Source organism: Theropithecus gelada, chromosome 7a (genome assembly GCF_003255815.1).
Source record: "Theropithecus gelada isolate Dixy chromosome 7a, Tgel_1.0, whole genome shotgun sequence".
Lineage (NCBI taxonomy): Eukaryota > Metazoa > Chordata > Mammalia > Primates > Cercopithecidae > Theropithecus > Theropithecus gelada.
In genome coordinates this window covers 23,862,424-23,883,312 of record NC_037674.1, presented here as the reverse complement: position 1 = coordinate 23,883,312, position 20,889 = coordinate 23,862,424, and the positions used below count along the sequence as shown (strand labels likewise).

At 39.0% G+C, this 20,889-nt stretch overlaps 1 protein-coding gene across 2 annotated transcripts in view; it reads left to right on the top strand.

Moving 5' to 3' along the window:
- FBN1 (fibrillin 1) overlaps positions 1-20,889 on the top strand; it is a 245,476-nt gene that overhangs the window by 117,986 nt on the left and 106,601 nt on the right. For both annotated transcript variants that reach the window (XM_025389802.1, XM_025389803.1), the window contains exons 9-15: positions 2,539-2,664; positions 7,898-8,056; positions 12,287-12,466; positions 13,122-13,262; positions 14,988-15,107; positions 18,470-18,595; positions 19,949-20,071. In XM_025389802.1, coding sequence (XP_025245587.1) covers positions 2,539-2,664; positions 7,898-8,056; positions 12,287-12,466; positions 13,122-13,262; positions 14,988-15,107; positions 18,470-18,595; positions 19,949-20,071 — 975 coding nt within the window. The remainder of the gene's footprint in view (positions 1-2,538; positions 2,665-7,897; positions 8,057-12,286; positions 12,467-13,121; positions 13,263-14,987; positions 15,108-18,469; positions 18,596-19,948; positions 20,072-20,889) is intronic.

Below are 20,889 nucleotides of genomic sequence, written 5' to 3'. Positions count from 1 at the left end.
GCCACCTGAAGGCAAGAGGGTGTGTCACTGAGAAGGGGACATATTGGGGGAATTTGAAGTCATTTAAGCTCCTTCAAATGTAATGATTTGGCCTAGTCCCATTTTATCTTAATCTGTGTGAACTCAGGGAGGTGTGCAGTGTGACCTATTTCGTGACCTGCTGGCTTTCAAAGACATGTACCTAGGTGGAAATTCCCCACACCCACCCTAAAAACCCCTGCCAGTTGGAGACTTGGGTTTAGCCTCCCTTTATAAATGATGAGCCTCTTTGCTGTTGTTTCAGGTTTGATTCGTGTCAGTTTTCTGAAGGCCTCAGTGTAATGCAAGAGGTGTACCTGGGCAGCAGAGGTATAGAATCAGGCCCACAATCCTACCTGTATTGTAAGAATTAGATGATTGGACACTCATCAAGCATTTTGACTCTGCCTAGCACTCAGCACCTGCAAACTCTCATCATTATTGTCGTTGTTATTGTTATCTTCAATAAAGGGCCCAAATCTCACTCAGCCAGCATGGAAAAGATGATTCCCCCATTCTGCCAATGTTAATTCTATTTTTTAAATAAAATTTTCTGACATAGGCTGTCACTTAAACTTTTTGGATATTGATGTGGCCTTAATACGAATGGTAGCTGTCATTTATATTAATGGGCTGAGAAAAAATATAATACCACATTGTCTCCTCATGTCATCTTTGGCAGGACTCAGATGTTAACTTTTAGGGACACTTTGAAAAAAGTACATTCTTCTTAATTGTAATTATACCTTTCTCTATCCTTAAATGAAGCTTTGAATCCTGTAGGGTCTTTGACATACTTGCCTTTTGTTTGTGTTAAGCAGAAGTGTGGCTGCCTTGAGATATTACGTGGGTAACCCTAGGCTCTGTCTGCCCTTGGCAGTTTCTCTACCTGACCCTTTCACAGACTCTAGTGAAATTTGTGTCTGTCAGAATAGAATATGCACCTTTACCGTTACATAATTTTGCAATGACAGTGCTGTTTATGTTAGCATTGACTCTAATATAAGCAGTGAAATATTGTTTGGTTTAGCCTCTAGCCTAGCTTGGAAGAATGGTGATTTTGGTTTTAAAAAGGTTAAACTGCATGTAAACACTGTCATTGCTGCCTTTTTTACTAACAGGGTGAACCTGAGTCAGAAGATACTTGAATCTGGTTCACTTAGAACTCTATTTTGTTTTATAAATGAAGAGAGCACTTAGCCTACAGAATAAATGTTCTTATTGGGGGTCATAAGCCTTTCCCAGTTTTAATGGTGTCAGCCTGGCCATTGTAATACTGCCGGGAGGCCTGGGTCAAATGTCACCTCTCCCAGGGTCAGTGCAGAAAGCTCTACTGGTCTCAGAGAGGAGGCCAGGCAGATTCCCTGTGCCCTGAGTTTACTTCTAGCCTAAGAAGGAAGCTCTCATTTTTTTTCTCTTCTTCTGCTGGTGCCGTATCTGTTGACATTTGTCAGTGTGTGGGTCAGGCCATTGAAAATCTCTCCTTGAAGGAAATGGTCAAATTTGTCCTAAGGGAATTTTACTGCTTCCTTGATGGAGACCAGTGGTCTGAGGGCTAACCCCAGCTTTGGCCTCCGTAGCATTCAGGATGTTTATTAGAGGATGTCCTTGGGATCAACACCTGCAGAAGAGAAGGGGAAGAGGCAGAAGAAAAGGGGAAGAGGCAAGAGCGTGCAGAGAAGGCAAGCTGGGGTGCAGCCCATCAACAGCCTCCACTGGCCCCAGAAGGAATTGGGGAATTGGAGTGGCCGTCAGTGTTGTCTCCCACTGGGGCAGGATGCACCAGACTTTGATCCTCCTCCACAATTGCTTATTGGGTGTGGGGTGCCTTGGGCAAGGGGGCTCTCTGCGACTCAGGCTATCTCGGAAGGGGCTGAGAGCCAAAGACCATCTGTTGACAGTATTCCCAGCCTCCTAGGCAGCAAGTCCCTCTTTGAAGGGGACATTGGTTAGAGCACCCAGTCCATCACAGTTCATTCACCAACCACAAAAGACCATCATAATGGTAGTTTGGGTGCCACTGAGAACACCAAATTGGCCAAGTTGGGGTCAACACTCAGACCACAAGATCTCCTCTGTAGGATTTCAGTATCTGTGTTGTGGAAAATAGATTGAAAAGCAATGCAAGAAGTGATGCGGAATATAAAATAATTAGTCGGGGAGTTTAACTTAATGCAAAACATGGAAACAAAAGGAAAACAAAATTTTAAAATAAATAACATTTGTAACATTAGCATGCTATAGTTACTTGGTGAAACAACAGTACACAGTTTTAGATTTTAAAGGGGGGTCATTTCATTTTGCCCTAGTCTGCTGAATTTGGTAAATCTTTTGGGTAAGTCTGTGTTGAAAGAAGCAGCATCTACCTTTGAATTGACTGTTCTCCATGCAGCTTGTACTTTTTAAAGATGGCTGTTTCCAGGGACATGATTTGTCGAGTATTTACGTCTGAATCCTTGTACTGATGAACGGTTTTATATTGTGTTCTACAAATGCTGAGATTGTTTTTTTATATTCCAGATATTGATGAATGCAGCACCATTCCTGGGATCTGTGATGGGGGCGAATGTACAAACACAGTCAGCAGTTACTTTTGCAAATGTCCTCCTGGTTTTTACACCTCTCCAGATGGTACCAGATGCATAGGTAGGTTTAATTACAAACAGCATGCATGGTTTGCATATGTCACTTCCATAACAAACAACTTTCTAGACAAGCTTGTTAAGGGGCACATATAATTTATCATTTGAGGTAAAATGTACATTTTTAGAAAAGTGTTTAACAGTTCACTGCCCTCTTAAAAAACAGAGGCACCTTGTGGTCTTTTTTGGAGACGTTTTGCCTCCCATAAAAGAGGGATGATCCGGGAGACCTTACAGATATCTTCAGTCTGTTAATTAATGTTGCAGTCATGCAGCATTTAACCTTGAAGCCATCCCAGGTGTCTCTCTCTTTTTACCCCCACCTTCAGTCATTCCCCGGAATCTATGTTAATTTGGCCTGAAATTTTTTAATAATCTCTTAATTGGTCTCCCTGCTTCTTGGCTTCTCTACAATCCATTTTGTCAGATTTATCTTCCTAAAATAGTGCTTTGATTAAATAACACTCTTGCTCAAACCCTCAGTAGTTTTCCATTAGGACTTAGAAATCAGTGGTTTTCAGTCTGTCCAGTGGATCCTTCAAGTGTTTCAAAGCTCTCCAGCGCTGCAGGGATTGGGGAGAGCACAGAGAAAAGGGAGAGGGCTGAGTGGAAAGGGCTCTTGTCCCCGCCACACTCCCACACACGCAGTCTAGGCATAGCAATTTCACTTTATCTGCTGTGAGTGTTAGGCTTCCATGTCAGGTATCAATTAAATAAGGGGTTCTATTGTTTAAAAATTAGATTTGACTGGGCGCAGTGGCTCACACCTGTGATCCCAGCACTTTGGGAGGCCAAGGCGGGCAGATTGCCTGAGGTCAGGGGTTCAAGACCAGGCTGGCCAACATGGTGAAACCCTGTCTCTACTAAAAATACAAAACTTTGCCGGGCGTGGTGGCGGGCGCCTGTAATCCCAGCTACTCGGGAGGCTGAGGCAGGAGAATCTCTTGAAGCCGGGAGGTAGAGGTTGCAGTGAGCTGAGATCATGCCACTGCACTCCAGCCTGGGTGACAGAACGAGACTTTGTCTGGAAAAAAAAAAAAAAAATAGAGTTGACAGCTGCTGGATTTAACAATTGTTAAGACTTCTTTCAAAGTGCAGTGTTCTAGATTAAAATTCAAGTTCCAAAGTGCACAGTCTGATATTTAAGGACTTTAAGAAAGCCTCAAACTGCGTGAAGATTAAGATATATTTACATATCAGATGGTTCACATTTTAAAAGTTATTTTCTTTTTATCAAATATATCCATACTAACTTTTTACAAAGGAGGAAGGGAGGGGAACTAAGATCCCTGGATCACGGGGTATGAGGTGTTTTATGTAAATTATCTGACTTAGTGTTCATTTCACAGCGGTAGATGGGAAGCAGCTGAGATTGAGAGAGGCTAGATAAATAATGGCCCAGTAGTTTAAGTGGGTAGTGAGAGAGGGATCTGGGATTCCATTGTGACCTGAGTGCACAGCCCAGACTTCCCTCATTGCCTCCTACCCCTCAGCTCTGGATGCAGTTCGCTCTTTCCTGCCAGATCCCTAGGCAAGCCCCGTTTCTTCTTTGGAACTCTATTGTGCCCATAATTAGCAACTTGTCATACAAAATGATCCAAGTGACCTTTCTGCCTTCCCCAGTGCTCCTATTTCCCTCCATCGTAAGCAACAGAGACCCTATCCCTAGTGATGAGAAAATAGAAATAGCCCCTAACAGTATAAACAAATCCAAGGCTTGTTCGTAAGACAGTTGTTTGGAATTAGTTGGTCTCACCAATAGAAAACCCACTATGTAGATAGTGGTATGCAGTATCTTCCGTGCACATTTCTTCTAACCATAAAATTCCAACGGGTACCTTCTGCCCCCACATTCTGAGACTCTCAGACCTCCCAGCCCCGAGCTCCCTTTGTGTTCTAAGCTCTCTTAGTATTATTTTATTTGTTGTTCTGTGATCTTCCTGTGGCATTTGTAATACTGCCTGTAGGGTTGTCTTTTTATATTGTTGTGTTCTCTCTCTTCGACTCCTAGGAGTCATAAAGATGTCCTTTCCCTAGTTTGAGCCTCACCACTCCTAGCTCCTGGTTGTACACAACCATGTTGATGACAGGTTAGGAGAGGCCTGTTGACAGGCTAGGACGACCTGCAAACACCTATTTAATCCATAATATATTTGCTTTGATATAATGTGATTTCTGGGTCCTGAGAATAAGGGGCCAAGTGATTCAAAAGGGGAGAAAAGAGTGAGATTTCCTCCTCCTTGCCAGGTGTCTTGGCCAGGGCAGATTTAAAATGGAAGGTGTTTGTGGTTCCTTATGTGTCCCTTTATGTCCTCCAGATCCTGACATTCTTCTCCCCTTAGCTTGGCTCCTGAAGGTGTTCAGGTTAGTCTACAGCCACCCCTTACCCTCTGTACAAAATGTCATATCACCGCAACGGTTTCCCCGCAACTTGATGTGGCACTGCTGCCTAACGAAGTGAAAAACTTCAGGCTGAGGTGTCCTGGGGGTCAGGTCCTCCATCCAAATGGTTTCTGATTTTCAGTTTTTTACTTCCTTTACTTATTAGCCTGTAGGTTTTCATTAAAATTATAAGTTATATAAATGTGTGTTTTTAACAAAGGTACTTCTTCAGCAAAAAAAAAGAAATTAGAAAAATTATTTTTATATGTGCAGGTGCCATCTGTAAATCAGGGACTGCCAGTAACCCAAACTTGATTTGTAATTTTTTTTACCCCTAGCATTCACCATTTTGCTCAAGAGTTTGTGACCCATTGATTTAACATATAAGTCAGCCAGATGGGCAATAACATGGTATCGTAGTTAATTAGCAAAATAATAGACATTAGCCCATTAAGCTTTTGTCATTGGCAACTGTAGGCCCTAGTTTTGCTCTGAAAGATAGCCCATGCTGAAAATTATATGTACAAATTCCATAATTTGGTCAAGTGTTTACACTGGGTTTTGACCACCGAATTCATTTGAAGCTGGGATATAAGCCAGTTTTGAATATCTCTTCCCATTCTCAACAGTCTTTGGTTTCCATGCCCCAAATATTTACTAATTCCCAAGTATATAAAGTATTAGTGGTTTTAAGGCATTGCAAATTAGAATGTAGGAAGTTCAATTTCTCTGCCCTCTTGACGGGGGAGGTGCCACCTGAGGCTTCACAGAGAGCATACTTGTCTATACTCCCTCTCCAGCCGTTTATCCTGGACCAGGCTGGAATAAAACTTGTTCTGCCTCTTTGGTGAAACTATTAGTCTGACCAGAGGTACAGGAACGGGAACCACAAAAAAATTCTGGAAAGCACATTTATACTGGCTAGTGGTTTTAAGTACTTTTCGGAAATAATCTTGTATCCTTTAAAACTGACCCATAATTTTCTTTTATGGTTTGTCTAGGTTTGTTTTAGCCTTCTTCACTTGATGTTAATAATTTAAATGTTTCTAAATTAGCCTTGTTTTTATTTTATTTCATTTTATTAATTTATTGAAACCTCAAGACATGAGGGCTTTGTGTTCTTAAGAATGATGTGGATGATAACAATTGCAGGTATGACCCTCTTTGAGAAAACTTGAAATTTAACATTCAGACTTACAGGAAACCCAGGGATGGATTTTTGGCTATGCAAGATCTTTGCTTTACAAAAGGATTTAACCTTTATATTCCTATAAATCAGTGGTCCCCAACCTTTTTGGCACAAGGGACTGGTTTTGTGGAAGACAATTTTTCCATGGACTTGGAGGAGAGGATGGTTTCAGGATTATTCAAGCACATTACATTTATTGTGCACTTTATTTCTGTTGTCATTAAATTGTAATATATAATGAAATAATTATACAACTCACCATAATGTAGAATCAAAGGGAGCCCTGAGCTTTGTTTTCCTACAATTAGATGGTCCCATCTGAGGGTGATGGGAGACAGTGACAGATCATCAGGCATTAGATTCTCATTGGGAACACGCAACCTAGAACCCTCGCATGCGCAGTTCACAACAGGGTTCACCCTCCTATGAGAATCTAGTGCTGCCACTGATCTGACAGAGGTGGAGCTCAGGCGGTAATACCAGCAATGGGGAGTAGCTGTACCTACAGATGAAGCTTCACTCATTCACCTGCCGCTCACCCCTGCTGTGCAGCCCAGTTCTTCACACGCCACAGACCAGGACTGGGGATGGGGGCCCCTGAGGGTTGGAGACCCCTGCTTTAAATAACAAGCATATTGACAATATTATTTACTATTCAAAATTTAATTTTATGTGATCTCTATAGAGATACAGTTTACTTGAAGAGAGGTACACCCTCGGCACATGTCAGGCAGGTAAAAGTGTTTTGCACTTTGCTACCCGCCTTCACTGTTTCATGGTAATATCTCAAAGGCGTAGCGAGCCGTTAGGTTTTTCCTGTGTCACAAACTCTTTCAGTAACCCAGAGTTGCACTGCAGTGTGTCGGACATCATGACACTTAGACATGATGTAACCCAATAGAAGTGATGTAGAAAAGTGTCTTACCGTGTTGCTTTGAGAAGACACTTTCTGCCAAAAACAACAACAAAATCCTTCTAGAGCTATTGTATCCTATAGGACTAAGAACTTGGAATCATGTGCCATTTTGAAGTTATAAATAATTAGTACCTTATAAAATCTGTTAGGGCCCCAAGACAAAAGGAAATCTTGACTAATAAGCATTGGATCTAAATGCAAAGTGGCTCATTCTTTAAAAAAAACAAAACAAAACAAAACAAAAAACTTAGGTCTGACTCTCACAGTTACAGACTGAAAAATAAGAAAGATCTTTTAGAAATATAGACTGAATGTTGTTTTAAAATAGATTTACATAACTATTTTCCTAAAATGACTCGAATTAAGTAGTTTGAAACCAAGGAAAACCCAGTCTCTCTTCAGCATAGAGACATATAAAGATGTGTATATAATTGACTGTCACTGCTGGTGATTTTCTTAGTCTCTCTTTTCCTATGGTACACATGGTTTTAATCATTCGTTCCCACCTTGGGTATGGAATGTGGGACTTCAGCCATGTGCACCAGCACACAGGGGCAAAAGGTGTGAGACCAGGGATTTCTGACTGAGCATTGTTCCCGTGCAGCGCTCGCAGCTTCCCTTCCAGGGGGCAGAGGTGTGAATTAATCCTGCCGTAGCCCAAGTGTGAAGTGTGGAGCTGCTGTGGCCGGGGAGTGTTGTTACAAGTCTCATCTCAGTGATGTGTGTGTGTATGTGTTTCTTTGTCCTCAGATGTTCGCCCAGGATACTGTTACACAGCACTGACAAACGGACGCTGCTCTAACCAGCTGCCACAGTCCATAACCAAAATGCAGTGCTGCTGTGATGCCGGCCGATGCTGGTCTCCAGGGGTCACTGTCGCCCCTGAGATGTGTCCCATCAGAGCAACCGGTAAGAGCCCTGTTATCTGCAGAATATCCTCACAAGCCCAATGACGATGTGCATGATGCAGACATAATGGAAACCGGGGTAAATGAATAGACTCCAAAAAGTATAAGAGATGACATCCAGGGAAATCTCCCCACATAATGCAGAGAGAAAAAACAGAGGTCTGTATGAAGAGTACTGTTTTCAGGTACTGCTTTTGACTTAGCTGGCTTATTACTACTTAACAGAAACCTTTTGGGGAAGTACTTATTCTCATTTTAGTACTTACTGGCTCTCATATAGTACTCAAAAGCTCAGTAGGGTAAAACTCAGCTCTCAGAATTTTTCAGATAAGTTGTTCAGGAGACACATTTCCTTTTTCTTAACATTGGACTCTTTCCTTCCTGCAAAGTCCTGCTTATTTTTTTTTTCCTTCACAGTATCTCTTTTATCTGTCCATTTTTTTGTTTCCATTAGAAGCATATTTTCTGTAGCCTGGACTGTTCCTGCAGCCTCCTAACTAGTCTCTGAAATCCACCGTTGCCATGTATCTTTCCCAAAGTATGAGTCAGTGAAGTTCAGTTTAAAAAATTGTGTCTAGGGGGAAAAAGGAGACACCTTTTGACTAATTGAGCATATTTCAAAACACCATGTTGTATACAATGAATGCATACAATTTGTATTCGTTAGTTTGAAATACATAACTAAACAAATATATAAATACAGCACACTTTCGTTAGTCCAGAAAGATATCCAAAAATATTTCTCCAGGACGAACTCAGGCAATATTTAGTGGCCAATTCACTCCATTTCTTGCAAAGAACATTTGCTACTTAGCACAGCATTTAGAGTCCCCAAATCTGATCCCAGTTCACCTTTTAATTCTTGTTCTTTATAGTAGTTTAAATTATATGATTGAGTTTTCATTGCACCCAATCTGAGCATTTCTAAATTCAAGTTGACTTTTTTTCTAAAACTTCTTGCCAGTTCAGTCTCTTTCTCCCTACTCCTGCCATCCTTGCCTGTTATATGTCCTCTAGTCTTGTTAAAGATCTACTCAAACATGACCTAATCCATGAATGTCCCCAGGTAGCTGCAGCTGGAAGTGCTCCCTTCTTCCTCGTGCTCCTGTGGTTCTGGCTGGTAGTATGACTGTGGCATGAGTCCTATATGTGTGTTCACACATTGCTCTTTTACTGGTTGATCAATCTCATTAGGAAATCTCATTCATTATTGTAGCCTCATATTTCTCATGCTTTTTACACTTCCACAATATTCAGCAAAATCTTGCTATAGGAGGCATTCAAATAGAGCAACTTACTAGGCAACATCTTTCCCACCAGTTGAGCATATTTCAAAACATCACGTTGTGCACAATGAATATATACAATTTTTACTTGTCAATTAAAAATAATACATAAATAAACAAATACATAGATGAACTTTACCTTCTTTAGTCCAGTAGGGAACCATTTAGTGGATCACTGTTTAGAAGCACATGACTTCCTACTAAGTCAGGGCCTAGGTACCAGGACAATGGCTTTTAAAATGCATACGTTAACTTAGGAAATCAGCAGCTTTGATGTGGATTCCTTCCTGTGTTAAGGCGTTGAATAGAGAAGAGGACTAGAGCAGGTTTAGGTGCCTGCAGGAAGACCTACTTTGGGACAGTTGGAGAAGACGACCAGGTTCCTGTGTGTGGCTTTACAGGGAGCTGTTCTCCCAGGTATACCACTGAGAGATGCACAGCCCTGAGAAGCCTTGGGCAAAACAGATTTATAGAGCAAAATAATTTGCAGGTAGGTTTTTGTTTGTCCAAATGTTCCAGTACCAGTGCTAGAGATCTGGGCTCTTACAGAGAGTGACGCAGGAAGGATTTTAGATTGGCCAGCTTTTTACTCTTTAAAAAATAAATCAGCATCATCTTGGGTTCAGTGGAGATAGGAAAGATGGACATCAGCTGAACAAAATTAGCGCCATGTTGCTGATCCTGAATGTAAAGGGGCAATGAGAAGATTACTAATCTGTAAAAAATAGGAAGAAATATAGGATTCAGTCTGATGCACTTTCCTAGAGAGGTTAAGATGAATTTTAATGGCATTCTTAAAATAAAATACCCACCTAATTAGCACAAAGGCTGATAAGTTATTTCTTTTACATAAATTCAAAAAGTCTTAAAAAGAAAGGCTGAATTGGTACCTACAAATGCTTAGAAGCAAAGTGAGTTCTGTAATATAATTGTCATTCAGTTAAATCCAGCACATAGTTAATGAATTCCTGTTATGTGCAATTTGCAGGGCAAGGCTGAGAGTGGGAACTAGTCATGAGTTAGAGATGATCCCTGACTTCAAAGACTACACAGTCTTAGTGATAGGAATTTGGTAAGAGCAGGTTCCCAGGGAATGATGGATATGGCACATACAGATGATCAGTCTATAGGAAGAGTCATTGTTGGTTGACAAGCAGGATTGTGACATCCTGAGTCAGGGAAGCATGAACAACATAGAATTCCTTTACAAATACATTCGAGTATGTCAGTATCTCTGTGATTTGAAATTCCAGTGAAATCATAATTAAAATGCTATAAGAGAATTCTCTGAAAACATAAACTTGACCTGAGCTGGAAATGTCAAATAAGAATGAAGAAACTTTAGAAACGGACCAGAAAGTACCGTTCATAGTAGCTAGGCATATTTAACCTCATATAAATTGGCAGAATGTCCCATGGGGTTGAAATATGAATGCATTTCAGTAAGACATGTTACTATCTGAAAATAAGTTAAATTGTAGTCTGTAAGGAAAAGAAAAATATTAGTCTAATTTCTATTAATGGCTAAAACTAGCATAGAAGGTATCCATGAGAAAATCGCAACTGGGAAAATAAAATTACCAACATCCTAGCAAGAGAGGAAAGAAATGAAATGTAAAAGTCACATAGGCTACTTACAGAAGGCAACTGTGATAAAACATGGCTATTTGTAGGCAACATGAAAATGAATAAAATAAATACAGCCTTGGAAACCTGGATACTGCTTAAAAACAGCCTTTTGGAAGCCCAGAACAAATGTGTCAAAACCTAAAGATGGTTTATTTGATAAAGACCTGATGCTGTGAAAAATAGTAATCATCCTGAAAATGCAGAATCATAGGAAAGCAGATGATGAAGTCAGGATGTCCTCATTCAGACGGTCACTATGCAGCATTAATACCAGACCCACCACCCCTTGGTATTTCTCCTCCCCTTACGGACCACTTCTCCATTGATAATGCTTTCTTTTATGAATCAGTATTCTTCAGGGTTCTGTCCTTGTACTCCCTTCTCTTCCCCTTCCACACCACCCTTACATGAGCTCATCCATCCCCATGGCTTTGAATATCACCTGTCTGTACTGATGACTCTGAAACTCACATCTAGCCTTGATTCCTCTAAGCTTCACACTGTCTTTTACAACTGCGAAGTGATAGCTCCACTTGGATGTCTGATATCTCAAAACTCATACGTTCAAAATGGAACTTGGCTTCTACCCACCAAACCTGCTACCACCATGGTTTTTCCCATCCAGGGAAGGGCGCCAACATTCACCCAATTGCTCAACCAGAAAACTAGGAGTCATTCTTGACTTCTTGTCTCATGAGCTCTGACACTTATTACTTCACTGAGCACTATACATTTATCTCTAAAATGTGCTTCAGATTGGTCCACTTCTGTCTGATTCAATCACTGCCTCCCCCATCCAGACATCATCATCTCCCCCTTGGTCTTCTGTGACAGCCTTGCCTCCCCACAGTAATGTTCTTCATATGTTGTAATTGTAAGCATGATCTTCCGAAAATGGTCATCTGATCATGTCCCGCCCCTGTTGAAGATATCCAGTGGTTTTACACTGTGCATAAAATAAAATCCAAACTTTTTAATGTATTCTGTGGAGCCCTGTGGGATCCACAGGTGGGACTGGATGGAGAAAGTAATACTTTATGTTTTCCACGAGGTGAATGTTGATACAAATAAAGACTCCGAGGTTTTGGGAGGAATAGGGCTTTGGTTTTGAAATATTGTTCCAGAGTGGTTGCTGCTGCAGGTATTAAAAATGGAAATCCAGTCAGTTGCTCCTTTTTCTTTTCTCCAATTGACCTGTGAGTTTTGAGGATCAATTTTATTCAAAAAATCTTTAAAAAAATAAGGATGACTTCTGTGGGCCTATGATCATAAGCTACAGCTCAGCTGTTGTGTTTTGTTTTGTTGTGTTTTTCTAGAGGATTTCAACAAGCTGTGCTCTGTTCCTATGGTAATTCCTGGGAGACCAGAATATCCTCCCCCACCCCTTGGCCCCATTCCTCCAGTTCTCCCTGTTCCTCCTGGCTTTCCTCCTGGACCTCAAATTCCGGTCCCTCGACCACCAGTGGAATATCCATATCCATCTCGGGAACCACCACGTAAGAATTCAAAAATCATCTAGTTATTTTTCTTGCATTGTTCAAGTTAACATTTTTTATTGTTTATTTATGCTGCTTTAGTCATTAAATAAGTTTATAAATTGTTATATTAATTTTTGGTTTACATATGTTATCTGTATCTATATCATCTATATATCTCAATTTTCCTATTGCATAGAGAAAAACGGGAGGCTTCCTATTCTCCAGAGATTAATGTCCTTTTGTTATGGATGTTTTCAGGCAACTATGGGAGAGTTATGGGCGATAGTTAAATCTGATTCACGGAAAGGGTTAATAGAGAGGATATAAAATTATACTTTAGGTTATAGAGCTTGCAAGGCAGTTTCATAAGTAGTTCAATACCAATCTCTCTATGCCTTTGTTATTTCTGCAAACTAGAGGTTTGAGAGTGAGGTGGTGAAGAGGGCAGGGAAAAGCAGCCTGCAGCTGGGTTGCTAGCTCCGCTATGCACACGTAGTGCAATGTGATCTCTGTTGGCAGGGTGGAAATATGTTCTGTTGTCACTAGACGACCTTTGCCCAAAGAGTGTCCTCTTTCCTTTCTGATTCAACATCTTGTTCATTATTGTCAGATTAAGTACTGATGAAAGGTACCATAGTTAAAATAATTTTATTGGGGCTTAATGTTCTTCTAGGGGTGCTGCCAGTCAACGTCACTGATTACTGCCAGTTGGTCCGCTATCTCTGTCAAAATGGACGCTGCATTCCAACTCCTGGGAGTTACCGGTGTGAGTGCAACAAAGGGTTCCAGCTGGACCTCCGTGGGGAGTGTATTGGTACGTGATCCATCCTAGGTTGGCACCACGGGTCTGTTGCAATTCTGTTCCTTGACTCTACTGGTTTTCGATTGCTGCTATAACAAATTACCACAAACTTGGTGGCTTAATACAATACAAGTTTATATTATCTTTCAGCTCTGTAGGTTAGTAGCCCAACACAAGTCTCACTGGGCTAACATCCAGGTGTTTGGAGGGCTGTGTGCCTTTTGGAGGCTCTTGGGAGGAATCCATCTCCTTGCCGTTTGCAGCTACTACCAGCTGCCTGTGTCCTTAACTCATGGCCCCGTCCTCCATCTTCAAAGCCAGCAGCGTTGCATCTTCAAATCTCTCTCTCTCTCTCTCTGACTCTCTCTTGCAATTCCCTCTTCCACATTTAAGGATATTTGTGACTGCATTTGGCCACCTGTATAATCCAGGAGACCCTCTCCATCTCAAGATCACTGATTACCAACCTTAATTCTATCTACAACTTTAATTCCCCTTTGCTAGCTATATAACATATCCATAGGTTCTGGGAATTAGGGCATGAGCATATTTGGGAGGTCATTATTCTGCCTATTAAAGTTACTTTTAACTTTCATTGTAAAAGATACTCAATTCGTTTCTGGTAACTCCAATTTAAGACAACCTACCAAAAGCCTAACCATTAAAAGAAAACATTAAAAATATCCCCAAATTATGGAATTTTGCACATTATACTAGTCTAAATGTGTAGCTTACCAACTCTCTTAGACTAATTACTTTAAATGGAAGAAAGAAATTTTAAATTGCTGATGAGGCATTTAAGCTGGTGAAGGGAGAAAATGTAATACAAGAGTAATCAATTTGTTGGATTGGATAAGAATACTCAGTTCCTATCAACTTGTTTTTAAAATAAACTCACCTCTTAGTTCTGTTATGAATTCTAATTTTATAATTGTAAATTTATGATTGGTCAGAAATGATGAGTTCTTACTTTCCCGAACTATTTAATTTCCTGGTGATGTGAACACCCCTTCTAGAGGTCATCCAGATCTGAGTAGAAGTGGAAACATTTAACTCAGGGTTGGGGAATGTGAGGTCAGATCTGTATCTGCCACTAAGAAGCATGTGGACAACTGGGTTATCTTCACTAAATTTTAGCTTCCTCCTGTTTGCAAGTAGGGTCATATAAACCAGTTTATCTCTAAATGTACTGATAATTCTAAGTGACTGTAAAACTAGTGTGAGCTTGTGTATTGAACACATCTGGGGATGGGGTCGACTCTATGGTGATTGAGAACTGCCCTTTAAACAACAGTTGCTTCATGTTTTGTTCTGACATTTTAGTGGAACTCAGCAGGGAATGCTTGGATATGGTTAGACCTTCTTTTCATTAGAAAAAATAGAGCTTCAAGAGATACTTGGAATCCTATCCACAAGCCACTTCTGAAATGTTAGTCTGTTTGATTCTCTTCGATCAGACTTAAGGAAGAGAAAATGTTTATTAGATCAGATTGTTGAGTTGCTACTTGTTTGGAATTTTTCTCCGCAAAATGACACATGAAAATAATACACTTTAACTGCTCAACCAGTCTTTGAATGGCTAATGACATATTGTAGTGGAAAGAAAAAAGATCCTTTTATTATGTTATTTATTTCTCAAAAGGAAAATGTTTTATATGTGTAAAAGGAACCAAGAACATCTTAGAATTATGAGGTATTGCTATCTAATTTTGCACTAAAATACATTGTGCTTTGCAGATGTTGATGAATGTGAGAAAAACCCCTGTGCTGGTGGTGAGTGTATCAACAACCAGGGTTCGTACACTTGTCAGTGCCGAGCTGGATATCAGAGCACACTCACACGGACAGAATGCCGAGGTATGGTCCTGGCGTGGAATGTGGGACATATATGCTAACTGGGGGTTGACTTCAGACGAGTTCCATGGAGTTTAAATAACCCATGCCGGAAGAGACTAATAGAGTTCCATGGCTTTTTTGAACTTAGTTCCACCTATTGTCATTCTGAAAGACAGTGTCATAAAATCTGGCAAGCGTTGAAGTTATTTTATAAGATGCATCCATGCCTGCAGGAAAAGTCTTATTTTCAGTACTGATGTCTCGTCACTATTATTGCCTCTTAAGTTTTCATGTGAGAAGTAGAGAGTGGGATTGTCCTTTGTGACGCATCAACTGAGGAAAATTTCAGTTGAAATTATGGGCGATTAATTTCTTCATGGAAAGTTCTAAAAGCTAAGGATGTCGCTCTAAGCCCTTGCTGCTTTTTAGTGTGCTCAGCAGCAGCATCACCTAGAGCTGCTTGGAAAGGCAGGATCTCAGGTTCCACCACAGACATACTGTTGCAGACTTTGTATTTTAACAAGATCCCCCAGCGATCTGTATGTACATTGAAGTTTGAGAAGCACTGCTATAAATGTCCCTCATAAAAAGTTTCCCATCAGGTTTATTAACTAATTTATTAAGCCATCCAATATGCCTTTTATTAAATGACTTTAATGTACTAAGTTTCTAAAACAAATAAATAACGATCCCTGTCAGGGAGCCCAAACATCTATCTCCATCTCTATCTCTAAATTGAGCACAAAATGAACTGTATCATTAATCAGTAAAGACAGAAAAAAATAGGCAAATACTCTATTAAAGTTAAATAAAAGGGGCCATCAGTGATAGACTGGATAAAGAAAATGTGGTACATTTACACCATGGAATATTATGCAGCCATAAAAAAGAATGAGATCATGTCCTTTGCAGGGACATGGACGAAGCTGGAGGTCATTATACTTAGTAAACTAACATAGGAACAGAAAACTAAATACCACATGTTCTCACTTTTAAGTAGGAGCTAAACGATGACACATGGACACCCAGAAGGCACCAGCACACACTGGAACCTATTGGAGGGTGGAGGGTTGGAGGAGGGAGAGGATCAGGGAAAATAACCAATAGGTAGTAGGCTTAATACCTGGGTAATGAAATAATCTGTACAACAAACCCCCGTGAAAGAAGTTTACCTATTTAACAAACCTGCACATGTGTCCCTGAACTTAAAAGTTTTTTAGAAGTTAAATAAAAGATAGTGAGGTTTATATCACTTTAGAAAATTGGTAGCCATTGACAAGAGTTAATTTTATTTGCCTCTTTTAGCAAAAGCTCTTCATGAGTTGAAGACCTATAGAAGTTTTAATTTTTATCAGTGAACTGGTTTCAAAATTTTTGAATTTGGTTCTCACGTAGAGATTTCTTGCCATCAGTGTATTTTAGTGCACTACATATAAATGACCATTTTAAGCAGAAAAACTGGAACAAGGCCTTTGAACTTGCTAACATTTCTATTAATTAATTATAAATATGGATAGGTTGAACACTTAACTGAATTGAGAACCTTCTTAATATTATGACTATTGTTTAAAATAATTAACATGTACAAATAGCGTATTAAGCATTTTGCAATAATAGAAAATAAAGTGAAATCAATGTCCAGAGACTGCACTGTTAAATAAGCCAAGAGAAGTGGTTATTGAGAGCACTCAGCTGGGGCAAGGGCCAGCCAGTATAAACGCATGTATGTGGTTGTTATCAATCTGAGACTTAGTATTGGAGACTGAAGATGACCTGAATACTTCAAGCACTGACTTCTTTAAGAGCTAGCGCTAAGGTTATCCTGAAAATAAGAAGTTGAGAATGTGTTCACATGATTTTGTGGATGAAAGTTGCCACAGAATGGTCCAAAAGGCTGTGCACATAGCTGGGAAGTATGTGAGGGGCCGAATAGAAGGGGACAGAAGGACGGGCAGAGACACAGTAGAGGAGAACTTTGAATGGCCAGCTTTAAATTTGTCTTATAAGGCAATGGGGAACCCCGTGGCATTCTGAAATCGATGAGGAGAGAAAAAGGTGAACTCTTTATCCTGTTTATTTTCAACTTGGGCCTCAAAAAATTATAGGATCCTTAAAAAAAAAAAAAAAAGTCTGCTCAAGAATATGTGGTTTTTACCATTTTTTTGGAGTGTGGAGCAAGTCTGATTTTTAGCAAGGATTAAGAAATAAATGAGAGAGAAAAAGATCGTAGGTTGTTGGCACAAAGATCAGACAGAAGAAAAGCCCAGACTGCCTCAGCTCGTCCAATGACTTGTGTGGAAACCACTGCAGGATCTGCCCAGAAAGAAAGTGCATCTGAGGGCCAACCACAAGACATCATGCAGACGCAGGGTAGACAGTCAGCGTAACTGAGGTGCCATAAACACACGTGCTCATTGTGCAGGGGATATTTAGGGCGCTTATACTCAGACAAATGTGGCCTCAACTCTGCACAGATAGGAATGTTCCCACCCAACTCCACATAGTTTCCCAGTCCCTATCTTCTGGGAATAAGCCCTGGAAGTGATTTTGTGCCTGTGTAGACAAAGAGGTTTGTGTTCATCCCCTTTGATGTTTATCCAGGTTTGTAGCTTCTAGAAACTGAGAGAAACAGATAATCCAGGGTACCATGCTATCCACTTTGGGTTGATTATTCATCTTTAAGTGAGAAATCAGATACAGGTTGTTTGAGTTATTGTTATTTTAACACTTCCGTATCAAGCTTTATTGTGTACTTTGGCACAATACTAACCACAGTAGGAAAAAAGGAAAACTACCCTCACAGAATCAATATTTTATTTGGTAGATAGAATACTCGTAAAGTTGTTTTTTAAAAGACTAAGAATCTATCAGCAATAACCCTGCACGTAAACCAGAATTACCATAAAGAAGATGAACGTTTTAGAGATATGATTGATGGTTTTCAGGCAGAATTAAGGTGATTATTTTAAAAAGTAGCGTTTTTTTGTATTGTTCTGAGATAGCTATAAAATATGTCTTTTAAAATTATGTATTTAAAGATGCCAGCCAAATTTCAGTATAAATAATGATTTATACTGGTTCAATAAATGTGCTTGGAAAATGGTGAAGAAGAATCTATTTTGTTTACAGACTTCAGATTTAAGGAGTCTTACTAGAAATTAGAGTTAGCTCTAATGCAATTATACAGGTTTTTTATCATGTCTTTTCAACTCTGATAACCCTAAATATCACATTATTTGATAACCAGTTTATGTTGGAGAATATTATTAAGTAATTAAAACCAAAAGCTAAGATCATGAGTTTGCAAATGGAGGGAGGGGGAAATAAAATAATTTTGACTCCCCTAAATAAAGCTATTTCTTCTTTTTAAACTTTGGTTGTAGACATTGATGAGTGTTTACAGAATGGCCGGATCTGCAATAACGGACGCTGCATCAACACAGATGGCAGTTTTCATTGCGTGTGTAATGCAGGCTTTCACGTTACACGAGATGGGAAGAACTGTGAAGGTAATAATAGTATACTAATGTTAGTCCTCCCCTTCCATTGCAATTTCAGTATCAGAGGTCTTTAACAAGACCAAATAATGAGTGAAATGTCAAAGTATCAGATATGTTTTATTTATTTTATCTGGGAGGGAAGCCTGATTTTCCACAATATTCATTTCTTAATTTACATTTATGTGAATCAAATAACATTTTAATTTGCTAGGAGAGCTTGCCCTTTAAAGATCCCTGGTGATGATGAAACTTTTGTGGCACAATGTCATGCTTCCTAATTTTATACAATCAGAATTTATACATTTTTAAAAAATAGGACATACCTAAGTCCATGTATTATCTAGCCATTTATAATCTTTTTGCTTAAAGTGTCTGCCTAGTAATAAAATGCTACTAATCAGTATGTGAAATATATATCTAAAATATATATAATGTAAAATACATATTATATATGTTTTCTATATATGTAATTATATATATTATGTATATATGTTTTTCTAAATATGTAATATATAGATAATATTCATAAAATACATATTTAAATAGAAATAATACATATCTAAGATATAAATATACATCTAAAATAAATATACATTATATATGTCTAAAATATATATATTATATGTATCTAAAATATGTATATATAATAAATTACTTTGGTCTTTCTAAAGCCTATAAGTGAAAACACTGTGTCTAAAAGAGCAAGTGCCTCCCAAGACAGCTTTAATATTAAATAAAATAACATACTGATGAATTTAAAGAACGATCCCCAATGTTTAAGGTGTCTTAAAGGTTCACTGGCACATCTATAATCCATAGTTGAGCCATGTATTTTAAAAGTCCACTTTTTACCTGCCTCTATTTAAAATTGCTTCAAACTGCAAGTTATCTTCTGGTTTTCATCTTTAAAAGAATTAGGATGTAGCCTAAATACATTTCAGATTCCTCTGATCTTAGTTTTGACTTATTTTCATTTTCAGAGCATTAGAAGTAATATGATTCTGTGAAATAAATATACCCACTAGGCTATTAGCACATTTTTCAGTTTGTAAACTATTATTCCTAAAAAGGACCCTGATAACTTCTATGGAGTCAAATTTTATATATTTTATAAATAGATATACCTATAAATCTAGCCCTAAAGTTTACATGCACCTGCCAAAACTCAAGAACCTGAGATATGTATTTCTTATGTCCCATCTTCTCCTTCCTTAGGTGATATTATTTGGATGAAAATTAGCCTTAGACTGTAATAACAAAAAGAAAGAAATATGAAGAAACAGAATTATTTTCATCCAGATTGGTTTCCTTCGTAAGCTTACTCTTCTGGTCGTAAGAAACTGTACGTTTCGTATTTTTCAGATATGGATGAATGCAGCATAAGGAACATGTGCCTTAATGGAATGTGTATCAATGAAGATGGCAGTTTTAAATGTATTTGCAAACCTGGATTCCAGCTGGCATCAGATGGGCGTTATTGCAAAGGTTTGTGCTGTGAAACCTTAGATCATGTTCTTCACCTGCCTTTTCTCCTCTTTATGTTGTTTAGAGGTACTGCCTTTCTTTACTGATTCTCCCCACTTACAGTACCTTGAATTTTGGTTTGGAAAACCTGACTGAAACTCCTTCTTAAATCCAGCCATCCAAAGAGCTACAGTTTATGCCCTTAAGATTGTTGTTATTTCAGAAACGGTATTCTCAAAGGAGTCAAAAGCTATGTAGCAAATAAATAATCCAAACTGCCTATTGGTCTTCCAACAGATGTGGGCATTGTTCTAAAGAAGCTGAGTTCTACTACTTCTTTCCAGTTAGGGAATAATGGTGGTTAGGCTTCTTGATGGCTGTTATTTGCCACCTCTTACATCTTTACCTGGACAGAATAGGTGTAGAATGTTATTTGCAATGATCTCTTCCTCATAATTTCCTCCAGGCATCTTAAGACACAGAATTTTTTTTAAGGATAATTTATTTAGGCGTTATCAAGTTAGGTAAGCAAGAAGGGAAACAGGATTAAGCAGAATAAATAAACAACCAACAACCATTTTTTAGTTTGGTAAACCATTTTGAAATAATCTCATTGCTCCAGGTATTGAAGCAAAAATGAGGATTTTTATTTTTGCTGTTGAGAATTGGGGTCCTAAGAAAAGTTGCTGGAGACAAATTTGTGCTTAATGTCTCCTGTCTTATGCAGGGATCAGTGATTATTGCACTTGGTCCAGGATCTGAGTTGGAACCAGACTTCTTAAAGAACCTCATACTCAAAACAGGTCCAGAAAATCTGCTAAAATGCTGCACTTAGAGCT